Consider the following 23,788-nt stretch of genomic DNA (forward strand, 5'->3'; position numbering starts at 1 on the left):
TAATTTTTTAAACGTTTGATATATAACGACCTCCAAACATAATGTCCGTTTAATGTACCTAATTTATTTCAGGTTTCATTCATTCATTTCATATCAGTATTTTGCATGGAAGACAACATATAACTTAGTAAATAGTATGTTTTTAATCATCAAATACAATAACAAAAATATACATCAGTCTCATAATCAGTAGAACAAAAAAGATGTTTTTGTATACAGTAAGTTTAGTGTTCACGTTGTATGTACAGTTAATGCAGAGAGATATACAGCGCGTATTCACCAACAGTTTAAACAACAATCGCAGGTTAAACGATTAGCGATCGACACGGATTGGTTAAAATCCTTAATTTAACCGATCCGTTTCGATCTTCAATCCTTTCACTTGCGATTGCAATTTAAACTGTGTTGGTGAATACGGCCAACAGAGTGCTCAATATACGGTACCATGACCATGTTATATGGTTCATTTCAACAATATATATAATCGTTTGCAACGTTTGAAAACCATTTCGTGAGATTCAATTTTTGAAATAATCATCATTTTGATTGACCAAAGTTATAATTATACAAAATATTATTAGTCGTTCTAAAATGTCTTGGTGCTCTTCGTAGGCGTATGTGTCAGCTGCTGATGGGTGTTTTTATCACATTAAAATAAGCATTTTGTGGCCACATGAGGATATTGAAAGTCTAGTCCTCTGCATTTTATTTTAATCGGCGTATTTGAAATAGTTTTTCGGTGTTTAATATATATATAGGTGATCAAAATCTACAATTTAGGAATTTTGTGACATTTAAAAAAAAAATGAAGCTAATATTTCTAAAAAAATATGTATAAAGTCAATTGAGGTGATAATTTACGTAAATTAACAGTTTTCCACGGGTTTTCGTGAATTTTCAAATCCGAGAATTTCAGTCTAGAAAAAGAATTCAAGAAATCCTTAAGTTGGATTAGAAAACAATTGAATTGTTTTTGCATTATTTTTTCAGAACATTATTTTGTAAAAAGGTCCGGGAAACACAAATTGCCAAGAACCCTCGGTCTGGAAGATGAGAATTGGAATTATATGTCCAGCGGATGATGATGTGTCTTATATAAGCGGGAAAAGCTGACGACTCAAAATTGACTGCTCAACATTTAGCAGAGATTCAAATCATTCCTTTAAATTCGATTCGAAAATATTTCTTTAAACTGGAGAAACTATATGAATCAATATATTTAGTGTGTAACATACTTCCAAAACGCAGCGAAAAAGGCCCATTTCTCTTTAATCACGAAAACAGATTTCATGAGATATGCTGGGATGTATTATCATATCTAATTTACCATACTGACCATCCATGTCACCATCGTACTTCATTTGCTTCGCTCCATTGAAAATTATTTATGTGGAATATGTTTTGCTGATGCGTATACTGTAACAAACCACATGAATGAAACCTTTTTACCACCAAATGAGCACTGGGTGGTAGTACGTAGGATCACACGGCTGGTGAACCAGTATCTGACTTGCATTCAAGTGTTGGTCACTGGACATATGCGGTCAATTAACATTATCTTTCACAATCCATCGATATTGAACACCCTGTATATATATACATTTTATGTAGTTGTTCTCCGCATCACGATCGCTGTTATGAAAATTACTACCAGCAAAATGGTAATTGGACGTGGTTTTATAGCAGCACTGAAATGTGGACAGTAAGGACATTGGTAGGATCCACAAACTTCACAGATGTTTAAGACATACAAATCATAATCTTCATAGATGATTTCCTTGTACCTTTCTGCAAACAAAAAAAAAATGTATTAATTTTCTCATTCAGCATTTATTGGAGCATATTATCAGTAATGTCTTAAAGGTTGAGCTAACCCCGACTCAAACGGGGAGCCAAAAAAGTTTTATATCGAGATTCTAAGGTTTTCTCTGTTAAATTTTGAGTTCTTTAACTACCCGTTGTAAAGGTATATTAGACATTTTAGAGAGTCGCAAAATGTCTGAGCGTGACCCTGGGTCTCGAGTCCATAGGCTCAACACGTTTATACACCTTATGTATTAATTTCAATAAAAAATTATTTATCGAAACATTGACAACACTGGCATGTAGTCTAACAAAATTTATGATTGTTAGTTTTAGGCAGGTTTTTCGAAGATACATATTCAAAATAAATTTATAAATGAAAACTTGAATTATTTTACTGACCATAAATCAATGACCATGTGATAAAAATTTCTCCTACGTAAAACCGCGCGCGCACTGTACGTTTGTGAACCGAAACCAGGGAAACGTAGTGCTGCCATCTGTTTGATGAAAGCTATACTACATATTTCTTGAATTATTAACGGCAGAATTACTGTAGTTGATAAATCACGATCAAAAAATTACAAAATACAGTAAAACCTCGATAACTCGTCACTCTGGTTAAGTCATCATTTTTCTTCGGTCTTGTCCGGCTTCCATAGATAAAAATGTCATTAAACCCTCGGTTACTCGTCGCTAATTTCGGTTAACTCGGCGAGTGCCGTCTTAACGCATGGCTCGGGGGCCTCAAGAGAAGAGGGGCCTCAGCAAAAGAAGTAGTTGAATTTTTCGAGTAGGGCCTCAGAAAAATCACTTGGCCCGGGGGCCCACGATGCTCTTAAGACGGCCCTGAACTCGTCACTATGGGAAAGTTTGAGAGGGAGGAACAGATGGTTTCTATATGGCTTCCTTTCTCCTCTCTCAAACTTTCCCATAGTGACGAGCTAACCGGAGCGAAGGGGCCCGGTTCAATCGTACCTGTCACACCTGCCGCCCCTAAGGGTGGCTCTGTCTGTAGATTGTAACTTAAAAATGTATCCGGCGCCGCAACATATCAATGAAGTAAAATTCGGTTAATTCGATACTTTTTTTTATGAAATTTATGTTGAAATCTCGGGATTTTGATTTTGTCGGGATTTCGATATTATTTGATTATATCTCGAACCACGATTTATTACAGTGGCTTTATTTATGCAGCGATATCTCGGCTTACGAATTTTTCGGCGGATGAAAATTTCTTTCGTGCTATCTTGGCTAACGAACATTTTAATTTAATTGACATAGATGCACGCACTCGCATAACACAGCAGCGTTGTGACTTGAATTTTCGCACAATCACCATAAGAATTTCTGTCTTTCGAGCCCGACTAATTTATGTACTCCTGAAAATCTCTTTCCACATAAACATCTTTATTTTTCTTCCAGAAAGATTTGAGATATTTTGTGCTAAATGAACCTGCCTTCAAAGTTCAGCCACCTCGCAAGCAGTTGCCTATACGGCGCAGCTTTTGCCCTCGCTCGATTCACATTCTTCAAGTGTAGGAGACACTTCGCATCAAACTGAACGATCTGGACATTCTGACACAGTCATGGGCAAACTTTTTTTTAGAAGCGGGCCAAAAAACAAGAAAACATTTTGTCGGGAAGGACATGTTCGGACGTTGATCCATAATTGGAAATTTTATGTTTAGAAATTAAACGGATATGTTGTATATTTTGAAGACTCCCACGGTTTCATTGCAAATGCAATGAAACCGTGGTTTATCTTTTACAACAGTGAAAAAATAAATGAGAATATTTTAATAACTTTATGAATGTGTTCCCTTTTTTGCGTATGGAAATTTTTTTAAATCAATTTCTATTTAAATTCTAACAATCATATTTTCCATACGAAAAAAAAACACCCCTCTCAAATGATTTTTTTTAAATAATAAAATTGAAAATTTCTATATTATTTTTAAATCTGCGGCTGGCCGTATAGAACCTCCAAGTGGGCTGCAGTTTGTTCATCACTATTCTAGGAGATTTTTTTTCCATCTTCATAAAAGTATGAGACAGAAATGAGCTGACCACATGATAAAAAAGGACACCTATGATAAAAAGGACACCTATGATAAAAAGGACACCTACGTACACAACCGACTGGGTTGTGTACGTAGTGTAAAATAAAAAAGGTTGTCAGTATCTCGTCTTCCTCTCTCTAAATCCGGTTGTAAAGCTGTTCATCTCAGTCTTCAGTCAGTTTTGTCTTTTTTACAGTGCTTATCAGTGTTTTATAAAAATTATCTTCAAATTTTGGGCCGTGCCAGGAACGAATTAAAAGACTTCATAGAAACCTATAGAAAATTTCGTTTCGGCTTCCCAATTTGATTTCGGAAAATAATTATCTTCGTTAGTCGAGGTATTGCTGTATTTGGCCCAAGATCGTCTTAACGTGTTCGAAAATCAATGGAACAAATTTTTTGAGCTCCTTTTTAACTTCTGTACAAAATGTATTTTATCGGAAAATCATTATATAAAAATCATCAATAGTTTGATATCATAAATAAAATGAAATAATGAAGAAAGAAAGATATGAAAAATTGCCATTTTTTATACCTTCAACTGGCATAGCAAAAATCGTTAAACATGCAGTAAAATGTCATATCTTTTTTTTTCAGGAATTGGAATTCTTTGTCCTCTATTGAAGTTTACTGTGCTATTGATTTCTTTGTCGGTGTTGAAAAATCTGATTTAAAAAAAAAAACAAGGATAGGTCCAAAAATTGATATCTACCTGGGGTGTAGTAATCATATACTTTGGCTTTTAGGAACCTCGTCAAGTTTGCTACCGGATACCAGCGCTGTACATTGAAATTCACGCAAGACCACCTATCATCCAGCTGCAAAATAAATAAAATACATTGAGATGCGAGTATGAACACTTCATTTGGTAGCACATACCGAAAGCTGAATATCTAAATACCACTTACGTAATCGAACATGAAAACCGCTGATTTCGGATACACCCGTCCTCTCTGCAACCTAGGAACTTTTTTACTGTGAACGTATTGATCCAAATCGGGTTTATGGACGAAATATCCAGTGGGAAGAGTTATTTCTATCACAGCTAATCCACTCGTTTCGCTTTCTGAAGTCAACGTCCACCTATGAATATCAATTAGAACGTTCACATATTAAAAAGCTCCGACATTCATGTCATTTTGGTAAAAAAAAAAGTATTACATACGGTTATAATTCAATAATTAGAGAAAAATTGGAGCAAGTTTATCTGATTCCGAGGACGACTCCAGAATTGATTTTGACTAATTTGTGATTCATGCATAAATAACCATGATACAACAATATAAAGCAATAAGAATGACATTGTATTGAGTTTATATTTTTCTCAAATCATATCAATTTTATCACAATATAAATCATGCAATTAATGTAAAAAAATGCAGGGTTAAGCCAAAGCAATAAAACCACCCGCAATATGATTTTGGTCTTACATTTGGTCCAAATTTAACAGAACTGTGGGTGGTGACTCATTGTCCTGATCACCTTTTATCGAATATACAGATGATTTCCATTACGATATCCCTCCTGTTTTTGGATGAGAAGAGAAAGCCTAAGTTTTGACCTCTGGCATCAATGAAATTGTCTTAGGGCCGTATTCACCGACATGGTTTGAACCTGTAGTTACAATTTTTGGATAAGAGATCAACATAGATTAGTTAAAACCCTGAATTTAACCAATCCGTGTCGATCTCTTATGAAAAAAATTGTGACTATGGCTTAAACCATGTCGGTGAATACCACCCTTAATGAGTGTTACCTGTTTGCATGTCATCTAAATGTTCTAATTATTGCTTAACGTTAACAGCCTACAAGCGATGGTGTTTTGCTATTTTCTTGGTGACATGCCATAACAATCTGCATTTTGATAAGTGTCATTAACCCCTTTAAGCGGCAATTATAAATCACTAAACTCTCTTTAAAATGCCATCTTTTTTAATGAAGAAGGCTTTCTGCCGATTTTTAGCAGGTGCAAACTGTATAAGGAAAAGTTTTCCATTGAGAAATCAACTTTACAAAATTTCTGATGTTGTCAATGCCAAAATAAGAGGCTTTTCAGGAGGGGAGATATCTCGTCATTGCCACTTACATGGCTAATCTCTAGTTTACACCCGATGTTATAGCAAATTAAAGAACTGATTCAGGTTTAATTTTAAACCTTCTCGATCTTGATATCTGCTATGTTTGCTGCATCATGTGCATTTGCATTTTTTGCACAGGTAGTTTTAATGTCTTGGCCTAACTGTGTATGTTATAAACAATCATTTATCGGTAAAAAGGCTTAGAATTAAAGTGATTCATACCTTGCACAACTGCTTATGCTCATATGCGATTTGTTTCTACCATGATAATGACCTTTGACCGTCAAATCAAATGATGGCACAGGAGGCTGAATAAGTAGGAACTCTTTATCCACATTGAATTGTACATCCAGTTGCAGAACCGAAAGACCTGAGCCTTGAGCGATAGCTTCTACGTGTCCCCATACGTACGGAGCTATCTAAAATAGCATCAAAATTACAAAGTTTTCAGGTTTTTTTTTTTAGGAAAAATTGCAAAATTTTAACAATAAACTAAATTGGATTGATATCAAGCTGTACGAGAATTTTCAACTTGCCGTTATTTTTCTGTATTCAGCCAGATTATCGTGGGTGACTATCAAATTATGGATAGTTCCAGGATTAGAGCTCGATTCTACAGTAAGTTTCATGTCAGTGATTTCACGGATATGAGTTCTGAAGGAATATTCAGTCAGAGCTTTCATGGCGACTATTGTATCCTGAAATTCAAATAATTTCATTTTTATTTGTTTATATTTATAGTGACACTGCGTGGTTAACTCGAAAAAGAAAAAATTCATTCGCCTATATTGAATTCAGCATGTGAGTATTCACTTTTAACATTCGCGAAAACATTTGTAGATGAGAGACTACTAGCATTAAAATGTATTTTTTAAATCAATATTCATATTGCGCATTTTTACCTGAGACGCTATGAATGCTCGGTCAGACGTCCTCATAGTATTCAACCATTTTACGATTTGATCCTGTACTACTCCACCATATCTTATGTAAATGAGAAGAGCGTAAGACGTTGCTTCAACTGCAATAGAGTCATACTTGCTTGGTAAGCGTGGAAGAATGAAAGGTCTCTGGTTTTGGTACAAAATTTCGGAGGAATCTATTGGCTCTGGACTCCAGTAAACCATTCCCTCTATAACAAAAACAATATTTAAATAATTAAGAGTATACATGTAACTTTTAGAGAAACCCAAAAAATGAGTAAATACACAACAGGCAAATTGCCTAGCGAAGTGGTAGAAAGAATTATGCCCACATAAAAAATATGGATGTAAAATATCGTATGAATCAAATGATTAAGAGTAGGTGGTCACATCTTTTCAAATTCTGAATGATTCACGAAAGCTTTACCTTTCAGAATCTTGATACTGTCCAACTTGTCAAAACCCGTTTTCCCTTCGACACTCCCAGCTTCTATGAGTGCATATGTAACTAGTGCTATTTGGTATGGATCTCTCAAATCAGGCATGGCTCTTTCGAGGTATTGTACCGCCAAGTTCTTAGCGTTTGTCACAGACACTTTCATGTCCTTCAGAATGTAAAAAAATCACATTTTCAGAACAAATTTATAAAAACGACAAAATTACACAATTTTTCTCCAATTCGAAACTCACTAGTTTTCATTCAGTTTCCGTCTTCTCAGTTTCAATATTGAATATTTATTTGAAACTTATGCTTTGTTAGTTTACTTGAAGGCACTGATGTGCTTAATCGCGATAAGCATATCAAGATATAAGACGAACTGGTGTTCCTCCAAGCGCCTAGTTTCGGATCTGTTTCGATAATTCTCCCAATTTTTCAAATAGGCTGATATGCTTTAGCTCGAACAAAATTCTTCTCGAATTGCCATGTATTCGTCCATGCACATATGTAATCACTTTATATTTCGGGAATATCGAGCAACGCTATAATCAAATCTGAGAGGCGATTTGTTCTCCATAAGAAATTTCTTCATGATACGTTAACTATCTTTGAGACAATCGAAATTACTATCAAAAAGTCATAATTTTTTTTTCATTTGTAAAGGCGTTTATGACGCATTCATTTCCAGCATAAAACACACTAAAACAATTAACTGAATCATATTTAAATATTAAATGAATTATAACTTACACCATGCAAATCTGACACTTCCAGCAGAGTGAAGAGCACATGTGCTGTGAGTGACACGTTACGATAATAGCTTGACTCAATATATGACTGAAAAAATAACAATTATTTTAATTTATATATTTTTTTAAAATAGTAAACATGCATATTCTGGTTTCGTAAGACAAACGAGAAATACATACAGGGTGATTCCGAAAGAACCATCCGATTTCATAATGATATATTTTTTAATTAACGACACAGAGTGATAAATAATACATAAATACGAAAAAAAAAATGTTTGAGTTCTTTTAAAAATATTCAGTGTGACTTCTTTTGGTTCCACGCATAATTTCAGAGCGGGATGAAAAATCTTATCTTGCAAAATACGTTCTAATGAAAGTCAGATGCGAAAATTGTCCGTCTCCATAGTTCCTAGTTCACGCTGGTTTCCGATTCTGCACGTCGGTGAAGTTGCCGATTAGTTAAAAGTCTGAATTTCAGGTTTTTTGACCAATCCTTAACACTACAGATTAGCAGAATTGGAAACCAGCATGCATTATCGTACCCTTACACGTGAAACCATAATTTCAGTCATTTTAGCTCATCACTAGGCTTCGGTGTTTGTAAGTTACGCAATTTGTATATAAATAGCTTGTAACTCATATTTCCTCAGCAACACACTCAACAGTATTTGAGAAACACGCTGAATGGTTACTACCAGCTGACATCATACATCGAAAGAACTCGGAGGTTTTCGATAACTAGATGCCATTTTACTTTTTCACCAAGTGAGCTTTATAAAGGAGACCTTAAAACAATCGATTGTTCATGATCTAAAACTCGGCCATTTTCCCTTTGTATTCATGCACTAATTATAGTTCTATGTTTTTCCTTTTAAAAGATATACAGGGTAAAACTTAAGTCCATTAATACGTCAAATAACTCGCAAACTATTGGCATATAGAAGCATACTTTCAATTAGAAAAAATATTTAAATAATGTGTCCCTTTTAGATGTGCATTATTTTACTAAGGGCCGTATATGTACCGAGATACAAAATTTAATTTTTTATACGGTCCCCCTGTAAAACTTCCAATTAGAAAGTTGTAGCCCTGCCTTATCTGAGCTCAAAAAAAATATTCTATGTTTTTAAGTGCAATATTCCGAGACATTTGAATTCAAAAGTCACTGAAAATTAGGGAAAGAAGAGCATATATGAAGTGCCCTTCATTATCAGCAATTTTTGAATTTAAATATCTCAACGAATATGACTGCACTTGAAAACATGAAATTTTTATTGTTCGCCTCCAACAACTTTCTAATTGAAAGTTAGAGGACAGTGGGAGGGTGACCGTATAAAATGTTAAATTTTGTATCTCGGTACATATACGGCTCATAGTACAACAAATGACACAGCTAATATGAGCACGTTATTTAAATATTTTTGTCTAATTGAAAGTATGTTTCTATATAAATACGGTTTTCGAGTTATTTGAGGTGAAACAGACTTGAGTTTTCACCCTGCATAATTTCAAAATTGGGTGATTTTTCTGAATCACCCTGTACTTTAGTTGGATTCATCTGAATTTACGACATACTGTCGAGTCAGCAGCCCGAATATTTCAAACGACAATCACCTTAGGGTTTAGTTTTCGGTTCCATGGTACATCTGTCGTCTCATAGAAAGATCCTTCCTCGGTTTGATGTTGAAGAATAAACCTGGTTGATTCCATCAACATCTTTGGATCGATATATAAATAGTTTTCCCAATCTGGATATTGAGCAAGGCGGAACATTTGAGTACAGTAAGCAGTCAACCTGGAAAAAGTAATAAACAGAAATAAAACAAGATTCATTACATATATCATATATCAGAAGTCTTTTATTATTACTCTTTCGCTGTGTGTGTGTGTGTGTGTGTGCAAACAGCTAACCAAAAACATTCATAAAATTTTTGGTGAAGAGGATAGACCATTTTCATTGACCAAGTTATTAATAAACATTTATTTACTATTAATTGTCTAGAATAATAGTTCTTATAATCTCACGATACACTCACCAGATGCTTGGTTTCTTTCCTTTAAACATGGAATACGCTCCATTCTCATAAAACACTGTCTGATAAACATAAGCTAGAATAGACGAACAAAAAAATTCTGATGACATCTTATATTGAAACGTTAAATTGAATTTGAAAAAAATATTTGAAAATTTAACGTAATTTTTTTTCACTTTTTAAAAACCGAGATAGGCCACAACAACCTAGGCGACGAAAATAATGATCGATATTAATGGGGAATATTTGAATACAATAATGAAAATATCGAATTTTGAAGCGTTATGCAAATTCAGTAACTTGTGGTAGGTTTCTTGGCAATGCTGTCACTGTGGTCGACCATAGAATCCATCCATGTTGTCATTCCCTATCAATGTCCAATACTTAACTCCTTAACCGTTATTCTTAAAAGAAATTTCCAGTCACAACAAAATATGTATCAAATGTTGTCACCCATCACCTTAGAAACCTTTTAAGTCCAAAAAATTATTCCTTAAAAATTTGCATATTTATATCTTTGCAATTTATAATCTCATACTCGTATCTTTCTTATACGAAGGGTGCATAGCAAATAGGGGGTATGACATTTTACTGGCGAACCGTTGATCCTAACGGTATACTTCCAGTTAAAAAAAAGTTTCCAAATAACGTGTGTACTCTGATATTTCATTCATATTTCAAGGGGTTGTGTAGTTATTAAAATAAAAATATTAACTTTTTATACAATCCCCGTGTGCCCCAAAACCCAATTAAAAAGTTGTTGCCTATCTCTCGTGATGCCAACAAAAAAAGTTCCACGTTTCTAAGGGCAATATTCACCGAGATATTTGAATTGAAAAAAAGGAGGAAATTTGGAAGGGAAATCGTTATTTTATAAAAAAATAGCTATTTTTTTTTTCCAAATTTTCCTCCGTTTTTCGAATTCGAATATCTCAGTGAATATTGCACTTAGAAACGTAGAACTTATTTTGTTGGCATCACGAGAGATGGGGCAACAACTTTTAATTGGGTTTTGGGGCACACAGGGATTGTATAAATAGTTAATATTTTTATTTTAATAACTACACAACCCCTTGAAACATGAATGATGTATCTGAATTATACACGTTATTTGGATACTTTTCTAATGGAAGGAATGCCTCTATGATCAGGACCGCCATTTCAACTTTCAACTATTTCCAAGGGGGGAGGGGCAAAGAACATATACTCAATGTATATGTGTGTATATATATGTACCATTTTTCTAGTGTATTTTCTAAAGCCGGGCCTTCCCTCCCAAATCACGGGCCTATCTACGATCAACAGTCCACCAGTAAAATGCGGCCAAGGGAAGTAAGGAATCACCCTGTACAAATTTATATGCACTGACTAGTTGAAAAAAAAAATTCATAATTTTTACGACAAAAGTTCATGAAACGTTGCATTTTAGGCGTATTCGTTATTAGAAAATGTATGATTTCAACGAAACGCCAAAATGAACCGTATTGTGTAAATGTGTCATTTGGGTGCTTCTGATGAATAAACTGGTCAAAATTATTTGTTCTGGAAGTAATTTTGTGTGACTCCCCTCTTCCGCATTTCCAAATTCAACGTTAATTAACGATATCGCGGCCAGTTTTGATGTTTTAAAAATTAAAATTTTGTAATTTTTCCGAGCATTTTTTTCCCACTTGAACGGTTTCTAGAAAGATGTGTTACAACATGTGAATCATGTTTTTATGTAATTTGGCACGCTATGTGTATTATTTACTATCACAGTATAATTCGTGAGCTGGAAGTATTTAACAATAATTTTCAACATCGTTGATACAGAGTGTCCCAAAATCGACTGTCGGTTTTCAAAATGGGATAGAAAGAAAACGGTGACAGACATTGAAGTCATTCATCTTCACGTGTCTGAAATTCCTGACTTTGCACCGTCAGGAATTTCAGACACGTCATTCATGTTGCGAGGGGATGTATAGATATTGAAATAAAATAAAAATAACTTTTTATATGGACACCCTGAGCCCCAAAACCCAATTAGAAAGCTATTGCCCTGTTTCTGCTGATGTAAAAAAAAATTCACGTTTTTAAGTGCATTATTCGCAGAGATATTTGAATTCAAAAAAACGAAGGAAAGTTGGGAAATGGACACGACAAAACTAACGGACAATGTTTTTTTTAACTTTCTTCCGATTTTTGAGTTCAAATATCTCTGCGAATATTGCCCTTAGAAACGTGAAAATCTTTTGTTGGCATAAGAAGGGACAGAGCAACAACTTTCTAAGTGTTGGCACAGGGTGTCCGTATAAAAAGTTAATTTTTTTTATAACTATGCATCTCTCGGTAACATGAATGACCTATCTGAAATTCCTAGCTTCGCACATTTATATTCCGCAAGAATGACTTCAATATCTGTCACCGTGTGTGTGCGACACTTTGTATAATATGGTTTCCTTAATGATCAATGGTTGTTTAGATGAAAGAAAAACATTGTACGACCGGACATGTGTGAAATGTATGAAGTCTTATACAAGTGTTGAATTTTCTATGAATACTGGTATGGAGACAAAGATTCCAAACAGAAGCTTACCTTTGTTCAAGTAATCAAGCATCTGACGCTGAACATCTGGTTTTAGTTGGTTGGTTAATCTGAGATAAATTAAAGTATGCAGAGTATACGCGAAATCAAACATGATATGTTCTCCTGACTTTACTGGATCGCCCAATCGAAGAGCGGACAAACCAATATAAGGGGCGAAATCAGTCGGCAAAGGTGCTCCAACGACATCACCTATTTAATAAAAGATTTGGAATAAAATACGCAAGAAAAAATTAAATAATAATGTTAATAAAAAAATATTTATTCAATGTCTAATTTATTTGCACATGCACAGCCATTTGTTTCTATTATAATCCTACATAAACAGAATCCCAAGACGTGCGAAGGAGATACGGGACTTGTATCGTTGCTCCGCAACCACTATCAATGGTGACGGTAATAATAAATTGTCGACTAATTTAAAAGTTCTGAAGGTCCTTTTAAAAATTCCTCGAAATAAATGGAATCAGTATATGAATTTTCCGACTTGGCGCAGTACTAAAATTTATTACAAAAAAATACATTCGAGCTAAAACGAATCGTTTATAACTAATAAGAATTTCCACTTTTTATTCTTTGGTAGGTCGTTTCAACCGTGCAATTATGATGATGGATTGGCTGAAATTAGTGGTTTTGTTCGTTATTTTATTATGAAACAATGTGTATAGAGTTTTATAATGCAAGGAAACAAACAATTTGATTTTAATTCGTCACTGTCTGTTATCCATCTTCATCACTCTTTCCTTGACAAGATAATGAGTATTTCTGCAATAAATCATGTTTAAAACATGGCCACATCTCAATCAGCGTGTTTGTTTTTCTACAATAAATATTATCAAAACGTGAATGAACTTGTGAATTTTATGTGGATATTCTGTCATAAAAATGAGTGAGAGGGTTGTCATTCAAAGATACGTACAAGGTTGCTCGTGATTGATGATATAATCATCATTAACATCTCTTATCAAGTTTCATTTATAAATCTTACTCTTTTTAATAGGTATACCAACAAATAATTTGAGTTGACAATTTATTTAATGATCTTCAGTGTAATATTAAAGGATATACTCACCTATGATGCTCACGGTTGCTTTTGGAGATCCGGGAATGTACCTGCGGTAGGTCTCTTCGAATGGTATTATGGGATCTTCTGTGACATTGACGTCTAAATATTTAATTAGATACGCCTCATTCCGCATGTCCAAGAGTAAAGATGTGTGTAGTTGAATCACTACTCCATCTGACTTGAATATAATAAACATCTCGCATATTAGAACTATAATATTTTATGCGTATTGGTCACAAAAGCTACTACTTTTCATAAAAATATTCGTTACCGTGTTCTTTTAAGGAAACTTTAGAAAACTTTAATTATGAGTAAATACAAATATTTCACCAACAATTTATGTATATCACTTCTCAGTAAGCACGATCGTGGCAGTTCGTGGGACAAACTTTTAAGACATGATACAAGACATCTAAACAAGCATTTTTGATCATAGAATATGCGGTCGAATAGTAGCAATAACAAAGCCGGTAAGGCTGTTTTTAGACAGTGCGCTCAAGCACAAAAAATAAATACCATATTTTTCCGACGAATTTGCTGCGATATATGCTTTCAACCATTCAAGGGTGCATGCATATGCACCTTCGGATTGGATTGGAGTTTGTTTTTTATTGTTGCATGGACCATCAAGGCTATGCTACGCCAAACGATGATCAAGCGGTACAATCAATTGTGGTAGAATTTGCGTTACCCAAATGCACCATGAGAAGGCCTACCACATTACAGCCCTCTGCGCACTCGAATGGTTGATTGCACTTATCGCAGCAAATTTGTCAGGAAAATATGATATTTGCTTTTGTTGAAGTGCTGTTGTGAACTCTCAAAAAACACCCTCTACCACCTTTGCTATTGCGATTCGACAGCACATTCTATGACCAAAAATACTTGTTTAGTACTATTATTCACCTCTTAAAAATTGTCCCATGAATTTAGAATCACCCTGTATACAATACTGTATCATAAAATTTGATAAAAAGCTAACTCCTATTCACGTCACGAAGTTCTGATATAGATTACCAATTCAACGATGCTCGTTGGTTGTAAAATAGAATCTATTCTTTGATTGAGAATTTGATAAGGTTATGTGTAAAAACAAGAATAGAATTTCTTACTCATCGCTCCAGAATATCAACTGCCATGAATATTTACAAATTGTGATGCTGATGAATTAACTTTATTAACGTAACAATGTATGTGGTATGTATAATGGAATCAAAAAAAAAATTCAGTCTCAATATACAAAAAATTATGAAAGAAGATCAAAACAATAAATTACACATTCATAAAATGAAGCTCACCCGTTATGTATTCAAAAAGTCTAAAAAAATTATGAAACAAAAGAAAATCTTATTATTTAAAACTATAATTTAGTTATACTTACAATCACATCGACAGAATGGACCACAACATCTTTTGCTACTTGTGTTTTTCCAGTTATAGTAATATCTATTTTTCCTGTTCTCGTTGCTACCACAGGAACATGAACAAAAACGTGACTCACGGGTTTCACCTGTGAAGAAAAACAAACTTCACACAAAAGTTCGACTCACACTTGTTCGTTGTGTGTGTGTGTGAAATGTTTCCCAAAATTTTATATTTTCCCAAAAATAAAGTATCGATTTAGATCTTGTTGGGGATTTAAGCAGAGATATCGCTTGAAAGCAGGACTACTCATCATTACAACAAAATTACTATTTAATGTAAAACACAGATTAACATGATCACACGTGAACACAACACGACCATCCCGTTATAGCAACTAACAAGCAACTAACTCTGGCGGGAAAAACACACATGATCCTAATTTCTCTCACTGCTACAGCAGCACCGACAAAACTGAATTACAGAGGAAGAATGAGGGTGAAGAAAACCTTTCAAGTAAATGTATCAACAACCCCCCTCTTAATGTAATGTTTTCTTTTAAAACATATGCAAAACAAATTTCACATAATTCATATATATAACATATTCATGTACAAAACCCCCTCTTAAATATGTAACAATCAGTGCAATAAAATTTCGTATCACAATGCAATAAACATAAATTGAAATGCAATAGACATAAATTGAAATGCACCAGACATAAATTGAAATGCAACAGACATAAAATGCAATGGAGAATTTTCAAATAAATAATATGCATTATGCAATATAGAAGCCCAGCAGCATACAGCAATTTCGATGCTTACTTTTACCAAGTTCTTTGGTGAGTATGTCAGCTGGCATATCCAAATAAGCTAAATATTTTACATCGATAACATCATTTTCATAAATTTCGCGAACAAAATGATAACGTATGTAATGATTTTATATTTTATAGTTCTCTTTAGAATTTGTAAAAACAATTAAATCATTAACATAAACAATGATGATTGTTTCTGTGATAGACGTTTTCTTGACATACACACATTCATCAGAATTGAGAGGATGGAAACTCAGGCTTTTCAATTTTTCATCCAATTTCTTGTACCACTGTCTTCTGGATTGCTTCAGTCTGTACAGTGATCGCCTTAATGTACATACTTTATCAGCACTCAATTCTTCCGGGAACCCATTTGGGATTTTTCCATGTAGATTTCATTTAAATTATCATTCACATATGCCATTACAGTCTATTTGATAACCCACGAGACCATTTTCAACTGCATAGGCAATTACAGTTCTGATTAAACTCAGCCTTGCCACAGGACAATAATTTTCTGCAAAGTCCACTCCAGGTACTTGAGAACAACCTTTAGCGATGAGCCTTGGTTTGTGGTTTTCATCACTTCCGTCAGGTTTGTACTTCAATTTCAGAACCCACTTGCAGCTAATCACCATCATAAGGTTAAGGCATCATATTCATCGTTTATGGCTTGCTTCTATTGCACTCGATGCGGCTCACTCAAAGGAAGCAAGACGAACGGTGAATACGATGCCTTAACCCAAGAAAAAGCATCAAAAATCGTCGATAGACCAAGAAACAAAAAGATGATTGGCTGCAAGTGGGTACTGAAATTGTAGTACAAACCTGATGGAAGTGTTGAAAACCATTCAAGATAACGAGGCCGTGCAACTGGTTGATGACGCAGAGAATAAAACTACTGTTTCTAAAGGGTTTTTATTTGGTACTCTCTCTTTTCACGGTCTTCTTCTTTTCCCGTTTTGACATGACTTGGACGACCAGATGCTCACACTTGAATTGGGATAGGATATCAAGAGATACGTCGCTGTCCGATTTACCCCCATCCAAAGTCGCTTGAAAGACTTTTAATGCAGCTTTGCCCCCATCAGAAGAAGAAATTTCGTTTTCAAATGAAGAATGAGCTGCTGATGACAAATTTACACCGTTGGGGTCTCTTTCGGTGTTTACGCTTTTGCGGTTATATACAGGAACAACCTGATTTCAATTTCATCACCACAAACCTTTTCACGAGTTTTTCGTTGGAAATACACATTCGATTTCACCAACGGAAGGAAGATAATTTTCGAATTCACCGATGAACTTTACGTCACAGCTTGCAATCACTTTTCTGGATTGCTTATCCCACAGTCGATATGCTTTCAATTCGGACGCATATTCAATAAAAATCTAAACTCAAATTTGCCTTTCAATCGCTTGTTCAACACGAACGCTTTTTGCCCGAAAACATTGAAGTAGGATATACTTAGCTTGATGCCAAAAAATGCTTCAAATGGAGTCGTCATCTCTTCGACTGTCCTCGTAGGTGCTCAATTTCGGGTACACAGCACAATTCACAGCTTCCCGCCAGAAGCTTGCGAGCTGTCCGCTCTGGCTGTTTGGTCGTCCTGGATCCATTTCTTAAGCTTCTTGGCATCAGTGTCTTTTGCACCTTCCGGAGGCTTTGTTTCGTTTCCATTTGCCAAGTCCCAATGGTCATTTTTAATCAGTACCGCTTCCAAGTCTCGTAATTGTTCTTACTCAGCTTTTCTATGTTGTAAGCGCTGACATCTCGCTCAGTACACGACTTGCAACGATACGAAGACGGAAACTAAACAGCAAACACGCGGTCAACGGTCAACTTTCAAAACGACGCGCAGCTGCTACGTTGCCTGGTCCCCATAACCAGATTGTTGGGGATTTAAGCAGAGATATCATCTGAAATAGGACTACTTATCATCACGAAATAATTATTTAATGCAAAACAGATTATCATGATCACACGTTAACACAACACGACCATCACGTTACAGCAACTAACTCTCTGGCGGGAACCCCCCCCATGACCTACTTTCTCTCACTGATACAGCAGTGACGCCACAACTGAGTTACAGAGGAGGAATGAGGGTGAAGAAAACCTTGCAATAAATATCTCAAGGATCTTCACGAACACAAGTTGATCCAATTTTTAGATTTCGAATCAATGACCGAATATCAAAAGTCGTTATGATTTTGAATGTAGTATTTCAATAACCCTTTACATATAAGTAAACTATTTACCTTAACTTCTTCTAAAATTTAGAATTTTGTGCATCTAAAACCAAAAAGTAATAATCTCACCTTTGTTATGATAGTTAATGATCTCTCCTGAAAATTGTATTTCACGTGAATTATCTTCAATAATAACCATAATTGTGTGTCGCGACACTTAGGAGTGCCATAAGGTCGACTAAGTTTGCGGTGTGAAATTTCGGAGGTGAAATTGTAGTATTGAAAGAAATTGAAAGTAGTTAACTACGAAATCGATTTCCAATAAGAGTGCGTGTTTTTTTAAAGTGCCACTGAGTGTCTCTAAATCGCACAAGATTGCAACGTATTTAAAATTACAATCTGGCTGATTTTTTTTGTCTCATCTTGTATTTATGTAACAAAATTAAAATACAAAACAATAAACAATAAAATCTCATTCCCTATGGTGCCCGTAAACATAAAATTTTAGAATCCCTAGTCTAGCAATAGTGAATCTAAGCGAAAGGTCAGTAATTCGCCATCACACAAAAGCTGCACTAGAGGTCGTAAACATTCTGATGCCATTTTTTAGAACCGAGCAATCGCTCTATTTCAATATCTCTAGTAAATTTGCTAATTCTAATACAGTTTCATAATGGTCCTATCAATAAATTGTATCTATGAGTATTTTTCCAGGTATAATTAGGTCAATCTAATATTATATATAACCAAGACCATCAAACTATTTTTGTTCGTAACTTAAAAAGTTCAAGTTTGCAAGTCGGGGGAAGTGGCTGTATGAGATATACATTCCCTTACATATACAAGATGTTGTTGTTCTCCTCCAGTGGTTCTAGGCTTGTACGACGACACAATACCAAGTGGCTCAACTTGAACGAATCTGTAATCATCAGAAGCAGTTAAGATGATTTCAGCCTGCAAAGATGAATTTTAAAAAATTTTATTAACTTATAAACATTCGAGATTTGAGAACCGATATTCATATAATTATGAATATGCAAATGTCGAATAAGGAACACGTTACAGACACACATAACATATTTTATTCACACAAGTTACTCTTTATTGTGTTGTTCCTATAGACTAGATATTAGAATTTTCTTTTGGGCACGATTTCATTGTTTCTTAGACATCTAAACATTTTTTTTTTGTTTCTTCGTTCAGCTATGGTAAAATACAAATAGTCTAAAATCTGTCATAAGTATTTAAATTATTGAAAGTCGCAGACAAAAAACTTATCATTTCCTAAAACATTTTTGATTACTTGTTCAAAAGACTATGAATTCAAATTTATTTTTATTTAAACAAATCTCGTGAAATCAAACTGGTATTTAATACATTCGATAAATTTTCTGTATTTATATTTGCATATGCGTTCTTATTAGCCATTGGAATGGTTATAGAGAACGCGAGAAATCATTAAAATCGAATTTTAATCTTTACTCCATTAAAAAAAAGTGTTAAAATTAAATCACGTCGTATTTTCGTTAGACAGAAGCTAGTTGAATGGGTCATATTTGAATCACTATAAATTCAATTGACTTCCACGAACAAGAGAAAAGTTTATACCATAATGTGTAATGCCAAAAAATTACACATTTCTGCCGACATGCTTACTATATTTAACGAGTAAATGGAGAAAGACCTGTATCTCTATGAACTGGTAGTTGATGACAGTAACAAGAAGTCCCATCTGTTCACCCATAGCTGCAGTTTCGGGTCCATCCACGTTGATAAAAAATGGTTTGGTGGAATCGAACTGCAAAAGATTACATGAACTGAAAATGAAAGATGTGCTCATATTGTTTCACGGTTTTACGTATGAGAAATTGATGAAAAATTATACAATCACGAAAGGTTTGAGTAAAAATATATCATTCAGTTTGGAACTTAGCATGGGAAATGAATTCTCGGAAAAAAGTTTCGATTAGCCAAATCATATCTCGAAGCAAATTTTCCATTAGAACATTCCCATTAAAGTTTTTATACATGTTTTTGATTCGTTCCATATCTTCTTAATATTGGTACTCGTATAAAAATTTATGTCATTTTCATTACCAATCTAGGAAGAATAAAAGTACGTAGTTTTATTTGCAAGAGAGGTGCGGTAGTCTTTTTCGACTAGTTCAAAGTACCATTTCCTCGCATGTTTCAAACTCATAAGTCGAATACTTGCTCTGAAGGTGAAGCATAGTTGGCGAGTATTTTTTGCTCGTGACTTGGAATACAAGCAAAGTCGGGACATTCACGGAACTCGAGGTATTTTAACGTACTTATTCATAACTTTCGCGGAAAGAAAACTTCAGGTTACAAAATAGGAAAATTTATGTGTGTGCATATGAAGCAATTAGATTAATATTGAACATTGCAAACAATTTATAGATTATTAGCTGTTACTCGCGGCTTCCCTCGCGTGTATTTCGTTAAGCCATGGCCACACTCGTCTCAAGGCTGGCCCAATACGTTCCATGGGCGAGTAGTGTGTCCGCTCCACTATTGACAATGATCGTCAAATCGTGGGGCTGAAGGTATGGTAAGGCTGGTCGAGTACTTTCCAGCTTTCAACCCAAGTCAAAGGGGGGGGGGGGTTGCCTTCTTTCCCCATCTTCCAATCCGTGTAGCCACATATTGGTCGAAGAACGCCAACAGTCACAACACAAAGAGTGTTCTGGTAAAACCGATTCTGTTTTTTTTTTTGGCGTATAAGAAATATTGGGCTACAAGCTGGGCCAGACTATGCCGCTGCTGCTTATTTGTATCAGGGGGAAGGAAAATGTTTTCGAATGAATATTAGGCCAGACTTGACACGGATGTGGCCAAGGCTTCATCTGAAAAAATTCCTAAAGTATAAAACTCACCTAAAAATTGAATTTCTTATTTACCTCAGTCCCTCTTCGTAAACCACGTTTGTGGTATTGCCTTTTGGGGCTAAGATGACCTGGCTACTGACAGAGGAGAGATACTCACTCTGAAGCATGCGACATAAAACTGTGCATGTGAGAAACAGTCTTCTCTCAAGTCGATGTCGGCCATTTATTAACAGTCATGACAAAGCACACCTTGAGAGGGAACTGTATTCTCTTAAACTCGAACGGATATTCCGTTGGGATTAACGGTATCCTTGGGATGAAAACTATCTCTCTCCCAGCACACTCAATAATCACTGTGTGGCTTTTACAATGTTTTTACGCAGAACCTTTACTTGTGTAGTCTAGCTCCATTATACAATTTAGGGGAGTATGATTTATAGTAACATTATTTAAACAGGTGCTCCAGTTATAAAAATGAGTTTATGTAGTGGAAGACCAGAAGGATTTTGCTTTATCATTTTTCGGAGTTAAGCTAGCACGCTCGCACAACCATTCTGTGGGTTCTTAGTGTTACTTATATCAGGATATATTCCAGCAGTTAGCTCTAGTAGAGAGGAAACAACTGTACCCAAATCTGAAGGGATGGTGATCTTACCTTCAGATGAAGGGCAAATTAAATCGCCTGCTTTCAGTAGCGTCTCAGGAATAGCCCAGTGGTTGTATCATCAATATATATTTCTCCATATAAACTTTGAACCCCCTTATGACCCCTTTAGGAGTTGAATTTTTGAAAAATACCTTCTTAGTGAGTCTCTATATGATAAAATAAAACTACTGATCAAATTCATATTTATAGCTTCATCGGTTTCGGCTCGGCGATGATGAATCATTCAGGTCATGCTGTTTTATATATAGAGTGATTCCCTAATTGCCTCGTCATATTTTACTGGCGAACCGTTGCTTGCTCGGCATACTTCCAGTTAGAAAAAGTGTCCGAATAATGTATAGAATTCAGATACGCCATTCAATAAATTCAGATATATTGCAGGGGGTTGTATAGTTATTAAAATATAAAAATTTTCCTTTTTATATGGACACCTTGTCCTCAAAAATCTTTTGAGGCCAACAAGAAACATTCCATATTTCTAATGTGGAATGTTTCTTGCAATATTCGCTGAGATATTTGAATTCAAAATTGGAGAAAATTTGAGAAGAACAGCATAAGCTAACGGACAACGCTTCTTTCCTTATTTGTGCAGTTCTTTCCGAACCTTTTTCGAATTCAAATATCTCAACGAATCATTTAGACACGTGGAGTTTTTTTTTGTCTCAGGAGAGACAGTTCAACAACGTTTCAATTTGGTTTTTTAGGACAGGGTGTCCATATAAAAAGTTTTTGAATAAATATACAATCCTGTTGCATTATGAATGACGTATATCTGAGAACTACACGTTATTTGTATAATTTTTCTAATGGCCCGTTTACACGCGTTAAGTAATTAAGTGTAGTTAACTGAATTTTGAGTTGCCAAATACTTTAAAATGTATTTAGATGATAAGGATCGTTTACACGCCCTTTAGTTGTTAAATGATTAAGTGATTTAGTAATTTAGTGAATAAACCCGACTCTATTTTTTCGTTTAGTAGGCCTATGCGCATGCGCCAGTGGACGTGGCCTGTAATTCTCTCTCGAGGATGTTTATTTTAATTTCAAGCTTGAACCTGTTTATGCTCAGTCATATGCCCTCAGAGGTACGGTGCTTAATGTTTTTGCACCGTCGTCTCCTGCGTTTAGCTGGAATTCCTGGGAAATATAGGATGGCGAAGTGGCCGAAGGACACAACCTTCAAGTTTGTTGAAGAAAATTTTCGCCGTGAATGTTTGTTGAACTATAGAAATGAAAACTACCGTAACAAACAAGCTAAAAATCAATCGATGATGGAAATAGTGAAAACTATGGAGTATTCGGTCGACGTACTCCCAGGTACAATTGAAGATTCAAAAAAATCGGGCGTTGGTATGGAGGATTTATTATATATTCGAAACTGAGCAGTGGGTTTGGAATACTTTTCAGTCACCCAAAACAAATTTGCTGCCATCTATTGATAAAAATACATAATCGAGTATTTAACGTTAAGAAAAGCACTGCACATTAAATTTAAAGAACAAAATTTCATATTTTTAATGTTTAATGAACCCTTAGAATTTCCTACAAACGCCAAGAAATTTCCCACATTGACCGATTTTTCTCACGAATGTGTGAAATCTCTCATGAATTAGGTATATTACTGGTAGGGGAGAGAGTTCTATAAGCTTAAAAAACAACTCTCCTCCCTTTGAGCAGGATTTATGTGCATGCGCTGATTGGGTGTAGCTTCCATAAAATTATCCAATGAGCATCTACTTAATCACTTATCGTGTGGACAATTTTGTTGAACAATCGGTAACTTAAAATTTAGTTAACTAAGTTTTAGTTAATCACGTAATAATTTTAAATTACTTTAAAATTTAGTTAATCACGTAAACGGTTCACCAGTAAAGTGCACAGCCAAGGGATTTTCCTCAGCACCCTGTGTATAGATTTAAACTTACTATCACAGAATCTGTCAATATATGAAGTCCATGATTTTTACTCATTGCTACGGCGCTCAAAGCGTATGCTGATGGTCCTTTCGGAGCTGTTGTACCAATGTACTCCTCTTGATCGTCACTTTAATGAATTAGAAAAAAAATTACGAATAAATCTCCGTAAAAAAAGCATTAAGAACATAGGAACAAACAAATGGGATATTCGAGAGTACTATCAATTTAACTTTTTCAGAAATG

At 34.9% G+C, this 23,788-nt stretch overlaps 1 protein-coding gene across 2 annotated transcripts in view; it reads right to left on the reverse strand.

The window, feature by feature from the left end:
* Positions 1-124: 124 nt before the first annotated feature.
* The window catches only part of LOC149080116 (CD109 antigen-like), a 54,475-nt gene continuing 30,811 nt past the window's right edge, over positions 125-23,788 (reverse strand). For both annotated transcript variants that reach the window (XM_089239127.1, XM_089239128.1), the window contains 16 exons: positions 23,555-23,672; positions 19,798-19,911; positions 18,951-19,067; positions 15,123-15,251; positions 13,748-13,919; positions 12,667-12,867; positions 10,095-10,167; positions 9,673-9,853; positions 8,057-8,143; positions 7,295-7,472; positions 6,847-7,076; positions 6,481-6,642; positions 6,167-6,363; positions 4,775-4,949; positions 4,579-4,684; positions 125-1,788 (listed from right to left, as the gene is read on the reverse strand). In XM_089239127.1, the coding sequence (XP_089095253.1) occupies positions 1,604-1,788; positions 4,579-4,684; positions 4,775-4,949; positions 6,167-6,363; positions 6,481-6,642; positions 6,847-7,076; positions 7,295-7,472; positions 8,057-8,143; positions 9,673-9,853; positions 10,095-10,167; positions 12,667-12,867; positions 13,748-13,919; positions 15,123-15,251; positions 18,951-19,067; positions 19,798-19,911; positions 23,555-23,672 (2,425 nt within the window). In that variant the 3' untranslated portion in view covers positions 125-1,603. The remainder of the gene's footprint in view (positions 1,789-4,578; positions 4,685-4,774; positions 4,950-6,166; positions 6,364-6,480; positions 6,643-6,846; positions 7,077-7,294; positions 7,473-8,056; positions 8,144-9,672; positions 9,854-10,094; positions 10,168-12,666; positions 12,868-13,747; positions 13,920-15,122; positions 15,252-18,950; positions 19,068-19,797; positions 19,912-23,554; positions 23,673-23,788) is intronic.

This window comes from Pholcus phalangioides, unplaced genomic scaffold, assembly GCF_987345545.1.
Source record: "Pholcus phalangioides strain wild (caught in Gottingen) unplaced genomic scaffold, Ppha-v1.0 ptg000011l_1, whole genome shotgun sequence".
NCBI lineage: Eukaryota > Metazoa > Arthropoda > Arachnida > Araneae > Pholcidae > Pholcus > Pholcus phalangioides.